This window comes from Gossypium hirsutum, chromosome A12 (assembly GCF_007990345.1).
Source record: "Gossypium hirsutum isolate 1008001.06 chromosome A12, Gossypium_hirsutum_v2.1, whole genome shotgun sequence".
NCBI classification, from domain to species: Eukaryota; Viridiplantae; Streptophyta; class Magnoliopsida; order Malvales; family Malvaceae; genus Gossypium; species Gossypium hirsutum.
Window position 1 is genome coordinate 2,062,658 of NC_053435.1, and position 20,395 is coordinate 2,083,052.

At 34.5% G+C, this 20,395-nt stretch overlaps 3 protein-coding genes across 6 annotated transcripts; 1 reads left to right on the forward strand and 2 right to left on the reverse strand.

Moving 5' to 3' along the window:
* The first annotated feature begins 1,519 nt into the window (after positions 1-1,519).
* On the forward strand, positions 1,520-3,576 carry LOC107929381 (7-deoxyloganetin glucosyltransferase). Its single transcript, XM_016860787.2, has 2 exons — positions 1,520-2,487; positions 2,562-3,576. The coding sequence occupies exons 1-2, from the start codon at positions 1,989-1,991 to the stop codon at positions 3,500-3,502; spliced, it is 1,440 nt and encodes a 479-aa protein (XP_016716276.1). The 5' UTR covers positions 1,520-1,988; the 3' UTR covers positions 3,503-3,576.
* LOC107929388 (NADH:quinone reductase) lies at positions 3,420-7,013 on the reverse strand. The gene is made up of 6 exons (XM_016860797.2): positions 6,600-7,013; positions 5,734-5,946; positions 4,916-5,011; positions 4,598-4,743; positions 4,037-4,256; positions 3,420-3,861 (listed from the first exon to the last, which is right to left on the reverse strand). Exons 1-6 carry the CDS (start codon positions 6,732-6,734, stop codon positions 3,667-3,669), a joined length of 1,005 nt encoding a protein of 334 aa, XP_016716286.1. The 5' UTR covers positions 6,735-7,013; the 3' UTR covers positions 3,420-3,666.
* Positions 7,014-10,523: 3,510 nt separating this feature from the next.
* On the reverse strand, positions 10,524-19,817 carry LOC121210808 (polyadenylate-binding protein 2). 4 transcript variants are annotated; one of them, XM_041082427.1, is made up of 8 exons: positions 19,528-19,817; positions 18,496-19,418; positions 18,307-18,407; positions 13,214-13,316; positions 12,652-12,722; positions 11,065-11,256; positions 10,857-10,978; positions 10,524-10,720 (listed from the first exon to the last, which is right to left on the reverse strand). In XM_041082427.1, the coding sequence occupies exons 3-8, from the start codon at positions 18,385-18,387 to the stop codon at positions 10,672-10,674; spliced, it is 618 nt and encodes a 205-aa protein (XP_040938361.1). In that variant the 5' UTR covers positions 18,388-18,407; positions 18,496-19,418; positions 19,528-19,817; the 3' UTR covers positions 10,524-10,671. The 4 variants fall into 4 exon arrangements, with proteins under 4 accessions (XP_040938361.1, XP_040938362.1, XP_040938364.1 ...); XM_041082428.1 differs by having other exon boundaries at positions 18,496-19,463; XM_041082430.1 differs by lacking the exons at positions 18,496-19,418; positions 19,528-19,817 and having other exon boundaries at positions 18,296-18,439.
* Positions 19,818-20,395: the final 578 nt, after the last annotated feature.

The following is a 20,395-nucleotide window of genomic DNA, read 5'->3' on the forward strand; positions in this document are numbered from 1 at the left end:
TGAAATCTTTACAATTTCATTACCCAATTTTTAGAGCGCTTTTATTTTAGTCACCCAATTGTTAAATCTCAAATGGTAATTAACTTGTACACGCCACATCATGTTCACACTTTCATTTTAATAATCTAACTTTTAGGGTGCTTTCATTTTGGTCACCTAATATGAAATCCTTACAATTCCATCACTCAATTTTTAGAGTGTTTTCATTTTAATCACCCAACCGTTAAATCTCAAATGGCGGTTAACTTGTACAGGTAATAGTCATATCATGTTTACACTTCTATTTTGGTTACCAAAAAATATTTTTTTTATAATATTGATTGGATAAAAAAACATTAAGGATTAAAGTAAACAAGTGGTAGAAATTAAAATAATGCTTTAAAAATTGTCAAATTATACTTATTTATCTCATTGCCGAAAGTTTTATTTTTTTCAATATTAAAATTTTAAATTTCAAAACATCAAAATTAATTAAATAAGTTATTGAATTTTTTTATCACTTGATAGTGTCAATCGATTTGTTACAATATTGAAATTAATTAAATTAATTAATTTAGTCTCATTTTAAATCTTAAAATTTTATTTTATATTTCTAAATTAAAATCAACTCAAATAAATAACCTTTAATAAGTGTACATGAAACTCAAATTTCTTTTGATTATATGATACCGAATCTTTCATACAAAGTTAAAAGCAAAGAAAAATTCTTATAATTAATTAAATTAATTAATTTTATATTCCAGACCAAACAAAATCCAAAAAAAAAATTATCACTTTTTTACTCAAATGAAGAACAAGCAATTAATTTAATTAATTGCAATCATTTTTCTTTACTTTTAGTTTAGTATAGAAGATTCGAGATTACATAATCAAAAGAAATTTAAGCTTTATAAACAATTATTATTTATGAGTTATCCAGTTGATTTCATTAAAAATAATATAGAAACATAAAATAAAATTTTAAAATTTAGAAGGAGATTAATTTAATTAATTTTAATATTACAACAACAATTGGTTAACATTATCAAGGGATAAAAAAATTTAACAAATTATTTAATTGATTTTTATGTTTTGAAATTTAAAAATTCAATATTTAAACAAAATTAGAATTTCAGCAATGTGATAAACAAGTACAATTTGACAATTTTTTAAAGCATTATTTTAGTTTCTACCATTTTTTTCACTTTAATCCTTAGTTTTTTTTTATCTCAATCAATACTTTAAAAATTGGTAGTTTTGAGGTGACCAAATTGAAAGCGACCTAGAAGCTGGGTGATCAAAACGAAAGTGTGAACATGACGAGACATATACTATTAACCATCATTAGAGATTTAACAGTTGAGTGACTAAAACAAAAGCGTCTTAAAAATTAAGTGATGAAATTGCAATGATCAAAATAAAAACAACCTAAAAATTAGGTGACCAACTAAGATAATTTACCCTAGAAAAATGGATATGGTAAAAAAAAAATTATAAATTAAAAAAGATAGTATCTAAAATAAAAATCTATAGGGTTGGAACAAATCAAAATTTATTGTGTGGTTCCTATTAAAAATATCCGTTTATACATCATTGCTATACAAAAAGTCTACATATCCTTTGTCTTTTCTTTGTTGCCGTGGGTAGGGGCGGATTTAGGGGGATTGGGAGAGTCCAACCTTCTGAAAAAAAAAACTCAGTTCGCCCTGGTGCAATGACAGTCTTCCCATCGGCTACTCATTTTATGAATTTTAAGATGCCGTCCTGTATTTACATACAAATGCTCCAATGATGTCTTAGGTCGGCCAACGAAAACAATATTTAATTACAGTGACACGACACGTTGCGATCAACCTTAATGTGGGATAAGATTAATTTGGACAAAACAAAGTGGGGGTCTCTCTTCTTATCCTCTTGTGGTTGTTTTGAGGTCAACCTCTTTATCAATTTAAATATGCCTTTCTTGTTCCATTGGAGAGTGTGAGTTCTACACGTTTTCAAAGGGCCAAATGGAAGCTGGGAAACCCCATGCTGTCTGTATTCCTCTACCAGCTCAAGGGCACATTAACCCTATCTTATTATTTGCCAAACTCCTCCACTTCCATGGCTTCCATATCACTTTCATCCATACCGAGTTCAACTACTATCGCTTGATTCAGTCGAGAGGACTCGACTCGCTCAGGGGCTCACCCGATTTCCGGTTCGAAACGATAACCGATGGTTTGCCATCGACCAACATGCGGGGGATACAAGATTTACCCGACTTGTGCTCGATGTTGCTGGTTCATGGGTTACGTTCGTTTCGAGAGCTCATAATGAAACTTAATGCTAGATCAGATGTCCCTCCGGTTACTTGCATAATATCGGATGGGGTGATGAGCTTCACCTTGGAAGTTGCTGAAGAATTTGGCATCCCTGAGATGGTTCTTTTCACTCCTAGTGCTTGTGGCATGTTGGGTTACCTTCACTTTGAAGACCTTAAGGAACGTGGATACTTCCCATTGAAAGGTACTTGCAATTTACATACATAAGTTTGTTCTGATTTATATGATTACCCTTCGTTTAAATAATATTATTTGCAGATGAGAGTGAGTTGAATAATGGATATCTTGAGACGGAGATTGATTGGATACCAGCACTGAAAGGGGTTAGATTAAAAGATATCCCCACTTTCATTCGAACCACAAACCCTGATGATATCATGTTCAATTACAACTTGCAATCCGTCAACAATGCCAGGAAAGCTGATGCTGTGATCCTCAACACCTTTGATGATTTTGAACATCATGTTTTGGACGCCATTAAAACCAAGTTACCCAAGCTCTACACTGTTGGTCCTTTATCAATGCTTCAACGCCAGCTTTGTCCCACAAATTTGGACTCCATTGGCTCGAATTTGTGGAAAGAAGACACCGAATGCTTGGGTTGGTTGGACAGATGGAAACCCAAGTCAGTTGTGTATGTAAATTATGGGAGCTTGATAACAGTGACGCCTCAACATTTGCGTGAGTTTGCATGGGGACTTGCGGACACCAACTATCCGTTCTTGTGGGTTATTAGGCCGGACATTGTCGATGGCGGTGGAGAAAGAATATTATCCAAGGAATTCACGGCGGCGATAAGCGACAGGGGTCTGCTTGTAGGGTGGTGCCCACAAGAGAGGGTATTGAGCCACCCTTCAGTGGGAGGGTTTTTGACGCATTGCGGGTGGAATTCCACCATGGAAAGTGTTAGTGAAGGGGTGCCAATGATTTGTTGGCCATTTTTTGCAGAGCAACAGATGAATTGTTTCTACTCGTGCACCAAGTGGGGCATTGGGATGGAGATTGACAGTGATGTCAAAAGGGAGAAAGTTGAAAGTCTTGTGAGGGAGTTGATGGAAGGGATGAAGGGGCAAGGTTTAAGGCAAAACGCCATAGATTGGAAGAAGAAAGCTGAAATAGCTACAAGCCCTGATGGCTCTTCTTACATTAATTTTAATAAGATTGTTACACAGTTGAAACAAGGGATGCCAAATGCTTGAACTGTATCAACTTCCAAGTTTCTGCTATGGAGATTTGCTTTTTGTGTTATTAAATCGGATAAAAGTTCACATTACATATGTGTAAATCTAGAATACTAATGAAATAGCTTTTAAAACTGTGTAACAACTTCACCAATTAAGGTATAAAATTCACATAATCAATTTTAGATCGAGTCCGGATTAAATGTTTGGTGGATAAGAAGTTGAGCCGCTTCAACCAGCTTCTTTACAACTTGTCCGGCAGGTAGAATTTCCTTGATGAGGCCTACACTTTGGCCTGCGTACATCACCATGCTTTCAATGTCACCTGTTGTTGTTGGGTTCGGAACTGTACCGGCAAAACGCCGAATTTCTCTTTCCTATCAAACAATCATCAAGTTAACACAAGGTTAGATACTTCATTCACCACAATATCATTTCAGTGATATCTCTCTAGCCCCACTCTAGTGGAATGAACCGATTAGGAAATAGTTCTATTGTTGAAAATGTCATTATGCAACATTATTTCAATAATGCGTTGTCTAAGATTCTCACCACGCCGTGTATTATTGTTCGACCAATGATAGGCTGATTAGTTTCATTTTCTTGAGCACTAAGGCATTTCCAATCACAGAAGAAGGGTGTTTGCAGGACACGGTGTGGTGCACCAGGCCACCTTGCTCTGCCAAAGACATCTGTATACTCGGTTTTATCGTATTCAATCAGTTTCAGCTTGTACGTGGGGTGGGCATAGCTTTCATGAGTTGCCAGAAACCTGCAGAAACTCAATACTTTAGGACAAACTTAAGAGACTATAAATGCTCCAGAATTTCTGCATGGTTCAACAAAAACCTCAATGATTTTGGCTTAAGCATGATTCCATAACTTAACTTCTTACCTTTCAGTTATTGCACAAGACTAGCTGGAGTTCAAATGATTTTGACACACAAAAAAGAGGCAAAACGCCATAAAAATTCAACTAAACAAAGATGAGAATATTTCACATGCATCATGCTCGAGTTGAACATATTTAAGCACCACCAGTCTTGGAATGAAACCAACTGTCCAGATTATTGTAAGTGGATACTTTTTATTTTACACTGACATGGTCCTAACCTTGTGCCCATGCAAATGCCTTTAGCACCAAGAGCCAAAGCAGCAACATAACCACGAGCATCTACAATGCCTCCAGCAGCAATAACGGGAATACCGTGATCACCAACAAGATCGACTACTCGTGGCAACAAGGAAATTAGACCTTCCTGGAAATAATAAAACATGACATTTTTACAAGTTTTAGATGATTGAGAAACACATCTTACTAATCCTCAAAGTATAATGGCATTGAATGCATGGGACGCAGTGCAGTAGCTCCAAGATAATTATTACTACTATAGTCGAAATATAATAAAAAAACTCAAGAAATGCTCATACCTGTCCGATTACATGCCCTCCTGCTTCACGGCCTTGGACAATGATTGCATCTACGCCCACATTAATTGCATTTTTTGCTTCCTCCAAACTCCCAACCTTCAATGGAGTTACATTTAGCTCATGATATAGTCTAAGAGAGAGCACAATACAGATGAAATATACCATCATACCACCCTTCACCTCCATTTCAAAAATTGGCAAAGAATTTGATGACAACATGAGCCTTCAAAATGAGTGTTCTTAACTTCTTCCCCCTCAAATGAATGCATATTATTGTCCCCAATACAGAATTTCCTCATGTTATTCTTGCATGCCATTACATGATAAGTACTAATTAACTACTGGCACAAAGTAAAACCTCATCCCTACCTTGCACATCTCTCTTGGATCCAAAAAGGCAAAAACTAATGGAATTACTTCATCATATGTGCAGAAAGGCAACTATATATATCATAAGAAAACGTTATTAATGAACTAAAAATGCAATATGAAAATGAAGTTTCTGAAAGCGTTCAAAAAATCACATTAAGTAGGCAAAGTCATTCCATTACATGGTAATGTCGAACTATCATGGTATGGCATAGGGTACTGGGAACGAGTAGGGGATTTCTCTGCCCCCAGCGCCTTCCCACAAACTTTCTCAATATTAAATGTACATATCATATTGAGATTAATACACTTAACAAAACGATCATATCATATAGGCGATACAAAGTTGTATCTTTTTGCTTGTTTTTGGTTGAATTAGGATTCCACGATCCAGAAAAAGACATAAGGCATATTTAACAATCAAATGAGAGGGAAAAAAGGTTACTCACTTGGGGAACAACCTTGACCCCAGCATTATGAGCTTCTATTACAAGCTCCTTTGAGCATTCTCCCCAATACAGTTGCAACACTGCTACCTTCTCCTCTAGTATAGCCTTTACATTTTCTTTGTGAGGAAATGCCAGAACAACACCAACCCCAAAGGGTTTGTCGGTTAACTTCCGAGTCTTCCTTATCAACTCTTTCACATAATCTGGTGATTCCTGGTACAACAAAGTACGGGGAAATCAACAGTTGATTGATAGTTTAAGCAGAGCTAGAACTAAGACTAGTAACAAGTAACCCATTTCTGAATTTCAAAATAAAATCAGCAATTGTAATACCTTAAATCTACTTGGGAATCTAAAATAAACTCAAACCAGACCTTATTTTATCTACTTGTGTTAAGTTGCATAATTTGGATAACTTACCATTACCTTGAAAGCTGTCCAAGATTGAGAAGAGTAAGTACATTATTAGTAAATAGTCATATACAACTCATTGGTTAGGAATTCCCAATCTTGAACCTGGAACTTGAAGACCATATTGGCTAAACCAAGAAAACAGTAAAAACTTTCTTTATATATTCATCGGCTGCCTACATTTAATAAGGTTTCTCATGCTATACAAATCAGAAAGTCTCAGAAACCAAACATGGTATTTGAGTAAAATTGTAACTAATCAAAGGTGGTCAAATGAGATTCAAATCAAACATTCTAGTGAAACTTAAACAACAGAAGAGGAAGATCAAACTATCAACATATAAAAGAGGAAATACTAGAATTCAATATCCAATCAGGAGCTCTAAAGCGCTAGTATTTACCAAAGGAAGATCAAACTATGAACATATAGAAAAGGAAATAATAGAATTAAATACCCAATCAGGAGCTCTAAGAAGGCCAAGTCCACCAGCGTTTGCAACAGCAGCAACTAGCTCCGGACCAGCAATATCCGGTCCCAAAGGTCCTTGAACAATTCCATACTCAAAACCCAGAATTCCTTTCCACCCCATATCTCTTCAACCGTTATTGATTTGTTTTAAGTTCATATGAATACTTTATATAGGCCAAAGCTTGAGTGCACTGCAGACTGGTCGATCAGGAGAATCGAAATTGTATTTTGATACCAGACCGGTCAACCAGTAATTTTGTTGGTTTCCCACATTAATTTTAGTTTTCTAAGGAACCAAACAGTGGATTGCGCTATGAGTTGGGCCCTTTTCATTATATAAATAGGAGATTCAGTGTTTGGAGTCAGGCAGTGCAAGTGAGAAACGTAAGCAGCGACGTCTGAAGGACACAGGAACCTTCCATATGCTCTTTATTTGGCCTTTTTATTAAAATGACCCTAATAAATTAATTAAATACCAAAATGACCCATTTTTTAATTAAATACTAAAATAACCCAAAATCTACAGTAAAAGTTGGTAGAGCCAAATTATATGACGCCACCAACTTGTCACTTCAGCAAAGAGCATAAAAAAATATTTTTTTGGTGGAGCCATGTAGAATGGCGGCATCTGAATAAAATATAAGAGAAATATTACAAAATCTGAAAAAATGGGGGCCTTTAAAACAATTTTCCCTTTTTTTGGTGTAGCCATTTTAAATGGCCCCACCAGATATGCGCTAACAAGCTGACACCCTTCTGTTGATTTTGTCTTTTTTACTTTTTTTTATTTTTTTTTTAAGTTTTGTCTTTTTCTTTTATTCTTTTTCTTTTTTTTAAGTTTTCTTTTTTTTAACTTTTAACTTTTTCTTAATTTAAAAAAAACTTTAAATGTGTATTTTAAATTTATTTATTTTATTTATTATTAATTTTAAATTTTAAATATATATTTTGTCTTTACACTTATTTATTTTATTTATTTATTTAAAATATTATAAAATTAATAATAAATTTGAAAAGTCATATCTTTAAATATTTAAATGTCTTATATTATTAAAAAATTATATTTAACATTTAAAAAATAATATTTTAAATTTTAAATTTTTTTAAAATATATATTTAAAACTTTAAAAAGAAGATTAAAAAATATATTAACAATATTTCAAATACACATTTCAAGTTTTTTTAAAATTAATAATAAAAATAAATAAAATATATTTAATATTTAAAAAATAAATTTTAAATTTTAAATTTTAAAATATACATTTAAAATATTATAAAACTAATAATAAATTTGAAAGGTCATATCTTTAAATATTTAAATGTTTTGTATTAATAAAAAATTTATTTTATATTTAATAAATAATATTTAAACTTTAAAAAAATAATTTCAAAAATATATATTTAAAATTAAGAATAAAAAATAAATAAAATAAATAAGGATAAAGACAACATTTAAAATTTAAAATTTAAAATTAATAATAAATAAATAAAATAAGGATAAATACAAAATATATATTTAAAATTTAAAATTAATAATAAATAAAATAAATAAATTTAAAATATACATTTAAAGTTTTTTATAATTAAGAAAAAGTTAAAAGTTAAAAAAATAAAACTTAAAATAAGAAAAAGAATAAAAGAAAAAGATAAAACTTTAAAAAAAAAGTAAAAAGGACAAAATCAACAGAAGGGTGTCAGGTGTCAGCGCATATCTGGTCGCTCATTTAAAATGGCTCCACCAGAAAAAGGGGAAATTGTTTTAAAGGCCCCCAATTTTTTAGATTTTGTTGTATTTCTCTTATATTTTATACAGGTGGCGTCATTCTACATGGCTCCACCAAAAATTTATTTTTTTATACTTCTTGCTGACGTGACAAATTGGTGGCGTCATATAATTTAGCTCCACTAATTTTTTCTGTAGATTTTGAGTTATTTTGATATTTAATTAAAAATGTGAGTCATTTTTATACTTATTTAATTTATTAGGTTCATTTTAATAAAAAAGCCTCTTTATTTTTTACCCAAAGATGCTGCCTACACCACACCACGCCACGCCGCATCACTAGTTTGTTTATTATTAATCCTTTCATTAATAGATAATGGAGGCAAAAGACGGTGACGTTACATTAATGTTTTGTCCTTTTCCAGTAAAAGCAGCCAATTGGTGAGCAATCTTTTTACCTGCCCTTCCTTTTGGTGAGGTTCACTTCACTATGTATTGGTCCGCACAGAAGAAAATTTTCGTTGTTATTTAACTCCAATGCCTCGTGATAGTCACTTTTTAACTATATACCGTCCTGTATACCAGCATGTCTGTGTTGCATTATGTGTGCTAATTCGTATTCTTGTGATCACCATGATTTCTTCTTATGTACTAAAATTACTCTGTAGTAGCTCCATGTTTTGGTTCCTTGGTCTATGAGGTCGTCAACTGTGTTTATTCAACTTTTGTACTGCGTTTCCCATTTGAATTAGCTCCAACTATGTTTCCTCCAGGCACCCGTCTGTCATTGAAATATTAATGGATCTACCATTGCCCACTTGTCTTTCTACCATCCCTTTCAAACCATATATGCTTCTTATAAAAGAAGGGTTCTGACTTGTGGCCAAGTTCATTACAAAGACTCTTTGGAAATGCCTATAGGATTACTTACACAAAAGTAGATTTTCCACCTTGTGAAACAGCCCTTAACAAACCAAAAGTAGTATGAAAACCCAACCTAATTATCATAAATAGTTCCAACCGAACTCACATCTGCTTTTAAGCACCCACTAAAAAGTCGGTATCCCTTTAGAGTGTCCCTAATGGCTATTCGCGTGCTACTAATGCATACATGCATATCCAAAATTTCTGCATCTACTACTACTATTTTTTTTCTTTAAAAATAATTCAAAACACTAACAACAAACGCTTTAGCTCATGGATAAGAAATAGAAATACTCGGTTCGGTAGAGTAGAATAGGAATAGGATTGTAATAAAATAATCATTCTGTGAGAATAGAATAAAACTATAATAAAATTGAATAGGCATAAAAGTAGTTTAGTTGGATGAAATAGAAGGGATATTATAATAGTATTCACGATTTGAAGAAGAAGAATAAATATATAATAATAATAATAAAACTCAAATGACAAATATGTTTTTTAATAAATTAAATTATGTAATATAAAATATTTGCTCTTAAGTGAAGTTAATATTTTATTTTTATATACATTACAAAAATAAATCAACTTTATGTATTAAAAATTCAAAACAAAATAATAAAACTTTAATATCTATAATTATAATAAAAATAATATTTTAAATACATAATTAACAAAACAATACATATAAATGTAGTTTTCACATCAATTTAATATTAAAGAACAATATTTTCTATCAAAAGAATACTATTTTATTTTTATGTTTTTTGAAATTTAGAAACAATATTTTATATTAAATGATTTAAATTATTTTTGTTCTTAACATTTTTTCTTTTCCTTTATTATTTTTGGTTGGGTTAAAATGGAAATAAAAGAAAAGAATCTATTCTGGGTCGCTATTCAATAACTTTGACGAATAATCCTGTAACAAGCTATTCTGCTTGTAATGAGCTATTCTGCTTAATAGCATTCGGCCAACCAAATTAACAGAATACCGTAGCACTCAGAATGGATCTAGAACCAAGTGGCTACAACAGTCAACCAAACACATTTTAAATATCGTTCCTTTTTCTTTAAAAAAATGATTACAAGAATCAACTGAGCTAAGCTTAGGGTTCATAACTAACACTTAATTCTTAACAGGTGCCAATTTAAAACTTAAAATGACCTAAGGAACTTAGAAACAAGACAGGCACTGGACAGCTCAACATAAATGGAAATGCATTAATGTTAGGAGAGGCAACATGGGCAGTGCAAGAACGATAGTTGCATAATTCACCACCAATAAAACTAGACCAAAAATTCTTGCATAGTTTTGGCACATCAACCAAATTGATTACAATAAAAAAATCCCTCATAAAATTGCCCCATTGATCAAAAGTATTTGGAGCTAATAGTATGGCCCTTAATGTCTCTAATAATAGGGGCTATATCGTGTTGCCATTCTCAACCTTGGAACCTTCCTGCAACGCATAGAGGATAAAGTTTAACTTCATTCAGGTTGCTAAAACTGAAAACAAAAGCACAATAGTATACATGTGTGTGTACATATATGAAGGTAATCCAAATTAAGATGGATAACAAAAGCTGCAAACATACCCATATCCATAAGGAGAAAAGAAATATGGAGCCATAAATGGGTCCCTGGGTTGCATAAAAGGGTTGGACCGGCGAGGCCGATATTGTTTCATCCCAGGTATATTGGTCCGCTTAGCAGTAACCTGCAAAGACATAGAGAAAGAAAGCACATGATGTTAGAACAGTTTAACAGATGAAAGTTTTATAGGGGGAAAAACCTAAATTTTACCTTCAACTGCCTGCCATGCAGTTCAGATTCATTTAAAAGAAGAGCCTCTTGAACAGCCTCAGCTTCAAGGAACTCCACGTAAGCATAACCCTTTGGCTGGCCATATTTATCAGTACGGATAGTAACCCTATTTACAGTCCCACAAGACTGAAAATGCTGTTGAACTTCCTCGGGTGTACATGAATAATCCACCTGTATTCACAGAATGTTTTTTATGCAGCCAGTAAATTGCGCAGAACAGGATATTCTAAAATATTAACAATATAGAACAAGGGGCTGCAAATATTAATTTGTTATAAGAAAGCAGCAAACAAGGTCACTTGTGCAGCAAGTATCTACTTACTAATCACCTTGTTAAGAAAGGCCAGACGGCCTGAATAAAGAACAGGTCTTAGTTTACAAGATTAAACATATCCCGGGTGTTTCTAACAAAGGAGTCAAACTAAATAAGCAAATGGTTAAAAATCTTCTCAAGCAATTAGCATTCACATAGGAAAGATACTGTTGATAGATAGGGCCAACATATTGTTCAATGATCTAAATAACCCAAGTAAATATAGACAGATTATATAAACTTGATAAATGTAAGGAGGACAGCACATAAAAGGATATTTCCGAGTTCGCTAAGTCACGAACCAGGCCAGTGCCATATTACAGCCACATCATCCTTACATGACCAAACTAGGGTAAAGTTCATTTTAACAAGCACAGGTAAAGAAGAAAAATCCATTACATTCTTCAAAAATACAGAGAAGAAAACAAGAGCACATATGCAAATGTTTCATGAGAAAATATTTTGACAACTTGAGTTATATGTTATGGAAAAAGAAACACAATATTTGTTTTCATCAATGTGTAATAATACTGCATCAGCCTTTACTTAATTCCTTTCGCAATAGAAACACCATAATCAGAACTAAAAAACAGAATCAGAGTTGATCACGATATGTTTCATTTCAGTCACTTTTTAAACAACTAACAAACTCATTATTCAATAATTATTGTAACTTTCTGCACGGCTTTCAAGTTATAATTATAATTTCATCCTTCTTCACGCCCAATCAGGATTCAGGAAGATGCAGCCTTCCATGCTTGGTTTCTTCATGCATGTAGAGCACCTCTGGCACTAGTCTCAAACAAAGAAGAGCCCAAAGCTGCCAATAAGATGCTGCTGGGTAGTGGCTCTTAATCCAGCATATCTACTGGTAAAGCTGGACAACTAGTTGAAACAATTTGAATTACAATTACATTTTAAGTTCAGGTATGATTGATCCGAATACTGGTATTACTGTGTCCAGCCTTAATTACTCAGAATAGGAACTTGCAAGCATGTTCAGATATTTCTAGAGCTGATAGGATAAGTTCAACCTGATGCAAAAATTAACTATTCTCATGCGGTTGGCAAAGGCTTGCTTCGTTGTTGCGGTTGTAGATTCAGAAGATAGAATGTCATTTACCTACTCATTATGACCCAAAGTTCATAGATATTTTTATATATTTGATAATGGAGGTGAATATACGCGTGGAGTAGCATTATAGACAAGTGCGAAGGCAAGCAGAAAAATAAGCTAGGGAAAGCAGCCTCACATTGCCAACAAAGATTGATCGGGAATCTACTTCCTCTCGATTAGCCTGAGATGTAGCAGCAGAAGCAGGATCTATTGCAAAGAAGCAAATCCAACAACAAAGATGAGCATGCAATTAAAATTTAAAGTACAGAAGATAGAAGGTAATCATCTTATATGATGCACACATATCCACAGGATTCAACATTCCAGCAAAGTGTTCCATAACAGATACCATCGGAAGTTTAGCCTAAAAATTTTGAAAACCTATACGGGATTTGCTTTGGATTTGAAAGCTTTGTCAATAACAAGAAAAACAAAAATAAGCCAAATGAAAGTATTTATCAGATAGTTTCGCAATCATTTAGCAAGATACCACATATTAAATACCAGAAGCCCATTTCTAAAAACCAACAAGAGAAAACAAGGGGAGAAAAACAAAGAGCGCCAATCAAACGCTTTTACTTGAACCTATTAACTACAAAAATTATTTTTTCAAAAAAATAAAAATAAAACCCAAAATCTTAAAATAAAGAAAAAAAGGGGCACATTGAACCGGGAAAATAGAAAGAAAAACAGTTAACCTTGTACGGAACCCATCTCCTTCTCGACCTTAGCTTGCATCTCACGAAGAGCAGCGGCTTCATCCTCCATCTCTTTTAACCTTCTTTTCATGTCATCCAGGTCCTGCAAATTTCTCCAAAATTAGGGCTTACTAAAAATAGGAAAAGCCCTAACGATAATAAAAGTGAGAAAAAATATATAAAAAAAAAATAGTAAAAATACAGCTTCAGTGGATTCCGGCGCTGCCATGACTACATCGTCTCCTTCCATCCTCCCTCTCTCTTTTCAAAATAGAATGTTAGAAAGCAGCCTTTTCGCTTTTCCCTGTTAGAGCTAAATATACTTTCTTCCAGTGTCAGATCCTTCAGCTGATATTTTCTCTCTTTGGTCTTTGCTAGGGATATTTCGTTTCTCTTACATTTTCAACCCTAATTTTTACGTCTCCCCGCTACCTTATCCGTGCCACGTCAGAATATTAAATTTCAAACATTTTTCTTTAGCCTACTGGCAAGTAAAGTTTTAGTTGGTATAATATTAATTTTAGTTTTTTAATTTTATATATATAAAAACTTTTAATTTTGATTTTAATTTTTATTATATATAAAAATACAAAAAAAATAGAATTATTTTTAAAAATTTTAAAATTATAAAATATATTATTAAAATAAAATAAATAACAAATTTAAAAATAAATAAAGTGAGAGAATATTAAAATATTCCATATCCATTTTTTTTAAAGTTAAAAAATTATCCATTCTCCACTCTTCTTTTTTTAATAAGAGTCGGTTTCTTGCTAATACCTTCGCACCGAACGAAACACTCCGTTCCAATGCTCAATGGAAACACTGATGAGAGAATTCTGTTCTGCTCCAAATATCGCCTTATTCTAACGATTTCGACTTGTATTGTTGCTTTTTGCATGTTCTGGCAAAATTTAGATGTACCGAACCATATTAAAATGAGATTTAGGTGTGTTTATCGGTGTGGTGCATTTAACTTTTTTTTACCGCATGTTATAGTATTTAATTTTATCACAATTGGGAATAACATTGATTTCATTATAAACACTTGTGAGTCTGTCTTTTGACATGTTTTCTCTGTCTGTCTTTTGACACAATTGTTTCTTTATTCTTCTTCTTCTTTTCTTTTTACTTTTGACCCTGGTTTTGTGTTCTCTTTGCTATTATCTTGGTGTTTTCTGTGGTATAAGTTATAGAAGACGAGTTAGCCAACTTGAGTATATTGGATGAGGAGGAGGAGGCGTTTCAGGAGGAAGCAGTTGTAATCGAGCAAAGTTTTCAGTTCAGTCTAGTGGGGCGTTGTTTAACAGATAGTGTGGTTAATTTCCCTGCTCTACGTAACACTATGGCAGATCTATGGCATCCCATTGGAGGGATTTGTATAACGGATCTTGGGAATAAATGCTATATTTTCCAATTATTCAATGACGTTGATGTCCAAAGAGTGATGGCCGACACGCCATGGTTCTTCAACAGTAATCTGCTTCTACTGTACCGAATACAAAAATGAGAGAATCTGTCAGTGTTGCTGTTAAACTTCTTTGAGTTCTGGGTTCAAATTCACGAATTACCTGCAGGGCTAATGTCTGAACCAATGGCTAGGCAATTCGGTGATTGTTTGGGGAAGTTTCTTGATTATGATACTTCCATTCCGATTTCAGGCAATAAAAATTATATGCGTATCCGTGTTCACTTAGATGTCACGGCGCCATTGAAGCGCAAAAAGAAGATTCAAGTGGGTAGAGCTTTAATTGTTTATGTTCGTTTTAAATATGAAAAGTTAAGCCTGTTTTGTTTCATTTGTGGTAAGTTGGGGCATGGGGAGAGCTATTGTCCATTCCGATTGAGAATTGATCCTTCAAAAATTATTTTCGTGTGGGATTTATCTATTCGTACAGTGCCACAGCGACAAACTACGGTGGTGAATAGGTGGTTGCGTGAAACCGATGGATCACAATGCCAACTTGAAAATATGGAAAGTTTCAATCACAGCAATAATATTAATTGGGATATGGATTTTGGCCATAAGATAGGGAAAGATTTTGGGGATAAGATGTCAAATCCCAATTTAATTCCATTAGGATCCAATCAACAATTTTCTATTAAAGGAAATAATAATGGCAGTAGTTTGGGCAAAGGTATTTCGTTTGTTGATGGGTTGGAAAATGGGCTTATGGAAATGGTTGTGGACGAGGAAAATGACCCATTAACAGCTGTGGAAGGGAAGAAACGACAAAGGCTTATGACTGGCCCGAATGTTACTTTAGGCTTTAATGTGGAATGTGGCGCCCTCGATTTAACGGCTAGCTCTGGTGGACAGAGCAGCTGATCACAATAAAAATACTAAGTTGGAACGCTCGTGGCTTGAGGAGGCCTCGAATTGTTAACAGGCTCAAGAATAAGTTGAGAGCTATTAATCCCCGAATTTTGTTTCTCATGGAAACAAAATTCAGTTCTAAACGGATTGAATTAGTCAGATTAAAGTGCGGGTTTAAGAATGGGATTGATATTGGGGCGATGGGGTCAAAAGGAGGACTCTCTTTGGGATGGAAAGGGAATTCTTTGATTAGCCTCAGAAGTTTTTCTTGAATTCTTTGATTAGCCTCAGAAGTTTTTCTTCTTCTCATATTGATGTTGACATTCATGATAATGAACGAGGGGAGGTCTGGCGATTAACGGGTTTCTATGGGAATTCGGACGGTCGGCTTAGAGGTACATCATGGGAACTACTTAGACAACTTGGTAGTGATTCGTCTTCTCCATGGGTTGTCTTGGGGGATTTCAACAAGATTATAAACTCTTATGAGAAACGGGGTGGCCGTCTTAGATCGAAGCGCTAAATGAATGCCTTTCGAACGACGTTGGAGGATTGCAATCTCAGTGACTTGGGCTTTGTTGGTAGGTGGTTTACTTGGGAGCGAGGAAAGTTTTCAAACACAAACATACGAGAGAGATTGGATCGCGGAATTGCTACATCGAGTTGGATTGATATCTTCCCCAGTTATCAGATTAAACATTTAAATCATTCATTTTCTGATCATTGTCCTATTCTTTTGGATACTATGAAAAAGAGTTGGAAGGACCAGTGTAGTTTTAATAAGGTGTTTCGATTTGAGGCTAAGTGGTTTTTGGATAGTTCTTTTGAAGATATGGTCCGAAGCTCGTAGAATGATATGTCAGGAAGTGTTCCAAATAAGCTTGAGAGATTAGGCTCTTTGCTTCAGCGTTGGAGTAGATCCAGAATTAATGAGGAAAGGAAAAACCGAATGGATTTAGAAGATAGACTAAAATTCCTCTTTAATCAAGAACCTGATGATGAGATTCTAGGGGAAATAACAGAGGTCCAACTGGGACTTAATCTGGAAGCTGATAAGAAAGAATTATTTTGGGAGCAACGAGCCCGTGTTAATTGGCTAAAAAATGGAGATCGAAGCACTAGCTTTTTCCACAAAATAGCTGTTCAATGCCAGTTTCGTGGCCGAATTTCAGAGTTAGATGATGGGAATGGTAGGAGGTTTTCTTCGACTGAGGATTTATTACATCTTGCTTCCGATTATTTTAAGGATCTTTATTTGGCTTCTGAGATAGGTTCTGACGAACATGTTTTTGGACTCATGGAAAATAGAGTCTCGGGTAGTATGAATGATTCCCTTCTCAAACAGTTTACCGAGGAGGATATTAGTTTGGCAATCAAGATGATGGCACATTTGAAAGCTCCCGGGGTTGATGGGTTTCCCGTTTTATTCTTTCAAAGGTACTGGCACATAATTGGCTCTGACATTTCTTCCTATTGTTTATCTATTTTGAGTGGAGAAACTGAAATTGGTTATATTAGTAAAACTCGTATTGTTCTGATTCCCAAGGTTGATAAACCAAAAAATTTGTCACAATTCAGACCCATAAGTCTCTGTAATGTAATTTATAAAATTATCGCGAAAGTCTTGGTAAATCGAATAAGTAATGTTTTGGGATGTTGTATTGATGAAGCCTAATGGGCTTTCATCCTAGGAAGGCTTATCTCTGATAATGTGCTCATTGCTTATGAGGTCCTGCATTCTCTTAAGATAAAGAAAAGTGGTAAGAAATGGAATTTTGTGCTTAAACTCGATATGAGTAAAGCGTATGATCGGGTTGAGTGGGATTTCTTAGCGAGAATGATGACTAAACTGGATTTTCATGCCGATTGGGTAGTATTGATTATAAGGTGTGTCTGTTCTGTATCATATTCGGTGAGTCTTAATTGGTCTAATGGGTAGTGGTTTTTGCCTTCAAGAGGCCTAAGACAAGGAGACCCTTTTAGTCCTTATCTTTTTCTCATCTGTGCTGAGGGATTTTCTACGCTTATCAAGGAAGCAAAACATAAAGGGTTGATAAGGGGTGCGTCAGTTGGTAGGGAACGCTTTTCAATAAATCATTTATTTTTTTGCAGATAATTGTATTCTTTTTGGGGAGGCTTATTGTGAGGGAGCTCGTGTGGTTCGGGATGTTATTCGAGAATATGAAATGATTTCAGGACAGCGTGTGAATTTTGACAAGTCATTAATTTATTTTGGGGCTAATGTGGACTCAATTACAAGGGAGAATATTACTAGCTTTTTAGGTGTTCAGGTAGCCTCAAGCCCAGAAAAGTATTTAGGTCTGCCTATGACGGTGGGTCGGAACAAAACTTGGGCTTTCTCCCATTTTATCGATAGATTCAGAAAAAGAGTAGAAGGCTAGAGTTTGCGCTATCTTTCAATTGGGGGGAAGGAGGTCTTCATTAAGTTGGTATTACAAGCCATTTCGCTCTATGTTATACATATGCTGAAATCATTATGTAGTAAGCTTGAATGCATTATCAACAAGTTTTGGTGGACTAATAACAAGCTCGCGAAGGGTCTACATTGGAGTTCATAGGACTTTTTATGTAGGCCAAAATGTGATGGTAGAATGGGTTTTAAAAATATGTTTTTGTTTAATAAGGCTCTACTAGCAAAACAGGTTTGGTGTATTTTATTGCAGCCAAGTTGTCTTTTAGCCAAAGTTTTAAAAGCTCGGTATTATCCTTCCTCAGACTTATTATCAGCGAAAATTGGGTCTTACCCTTCGTTTACCTGGAGAAGCATTTGCAGTGCTCGGGAGCTGATAATGGAAGGGCTGGTGTGGCGAGTTGGTAGTGGCGATCGAATCAACATATGGAATGACTTTTGGTTGCCTGGGAAAGAGAGCAATAGAATATCAGTTTAGAAGATTTTGCCTAATTGGTCTACTGTAAACCAGTTAATCAAGGCTGAGACTAATACTTGGGATAAGGAGCTAATTCATAATCTAGTTGATGAAGCCACTACAAAGCGTATCCTATCCATTCCTATTTCTGGTGCTAATGTAGATGACATGTTGGTTTGGAAATACGAAGGATTTGGGGAATATACAGTGAAAAATGGGTATCGGGCTCTATCTACAAAGTTACTACAGAATCATACATACACATCCTCTAACTGTGCTGACTGTAGGGGTTTTTACAAATCCCTATGGAATTTGAACATTCCCGCTAAAATTAAAATTCACATATGGAGGCTTATTAACGATCTGTTGCCTTATTTTTGTAATTTGGTGCAAAGGGCTTTATCTGTTGATGTCGTCTGTCCTTTGTGTAAGGTTGAGATGGAGGACTCTGGTCATTTGTTGTGGTCTTGTGACTTCCTACAATCTGTTTTGGCTTCACTTCAAATCCAGCTGCAAGATTTCAGTGAGTTGTCAAGTTATAAGCATCGTTTTATTCAGAATTTTTCTATTGCGAGTGATCAGTAGAAGCAATTACTGGTAATCTCTATATGGAGTCTCTAGTTTAGAAGAAATAAACTAGTTCGTGAAGGGGTTAAACCATCCTTGCTGAAGTTGTTAGGGTTTATTCAAGGTTATGGTCGTGATTTGAGCCTAAATCAAGAGATTTCTAGTCCTTCTCTTAGATCTATGGATAGAGTGGTCTGGAAACCCCCCGATGTTAGAGTTTTCAAGCTAAATTTTGATGCGGCTTTTCAACATGATTTACAACTCGTTGTTACAGTAGTTATTGTCAGAGACTCAGAAGGTGAAATAGTCGGGGCAAAAACTTATCTGTTTTCGAATGTGAGCGACGCTTGCTTGGCGGAGGGGCGGGCATGTGAAAGGGCGCTTCTGTTTGCAGTTGAGAAGGGTTTCCGGCACTTGATTATAGAGGGGGATTCTTTAACAGTTATTAAGAGCATTCACAAAAAGGAGAAATACAAATCTGTTATTCAGTCAATAACCATCAAATTAATCTTCTAAATGAAAGCTTTTTTTCTGTTACTTACACTTTTGTGCCCCGATTGGTGAATAGGACGGCTCACACGCTGGCGATGAAAAGACGACGAAGATAGATTTTCGGTGTCTAGGCAGACGGAGTACCAGTCACTGTGAAGGAGATGGCGATGATGGATCGTCAGAGGTTTCTTGATTCACTTTAATTCGGCTTTGAATATGGTGTTGATTCACCGATTCTCTAGCTATGGATTCAAAGCTTCGTTCTCTCCTCTTCTTCATCTCAGGATCTTTCAATAGGAGAAGAGAATCATTTTTTTGGCTGATATTTGGATCGTTTTTCTTTGGCTTAAGGTGTTTTCTATTGTTGTTGGTTTTGGTAGGTTCTAGAACTGCCTTTTTCTTTACAGCTGTTTTGTTTTCATTTATTTCTCTGTCCTTTCATGTTGCTGTATGAGGGTGACGTTTCAGTGTTTTTTTTGCCTTGAGCTGTGTTTAATAAATATCACTCAGTATTTGTTGACAAAATTTTTTTTATCACAATTGTTGTTTTTACACTAATTGTAGATAAATTTCTGTCTATTTAAAGTTTATTTAAAAGCACTTTAAAAACTTAATTGTATATGGTAAAATTTGAGCTTTGACCAGCTATTACCCAATAGTGAATGTTGTGATTCAAAACTTCAATTTCTAACCTAACAAGAAAAACACCCAAGAAGCTGAAGTAGTCTGTCTGCCCTTTCGCAACCTGTACGCCACCGCTCCTCTGCCATCCAGTTAGGGGTGTGCAAATTTTGAGTAAAACCAAATTAATTTGGTTAACCGACTGAATTCGGTTAATCAGTCGGTTAATAATTTTTTAAAAGTTTGGTTAACGGTTAATTCCGTTCGAAATTGGTCAGTTAACTGAATTAACCGAAT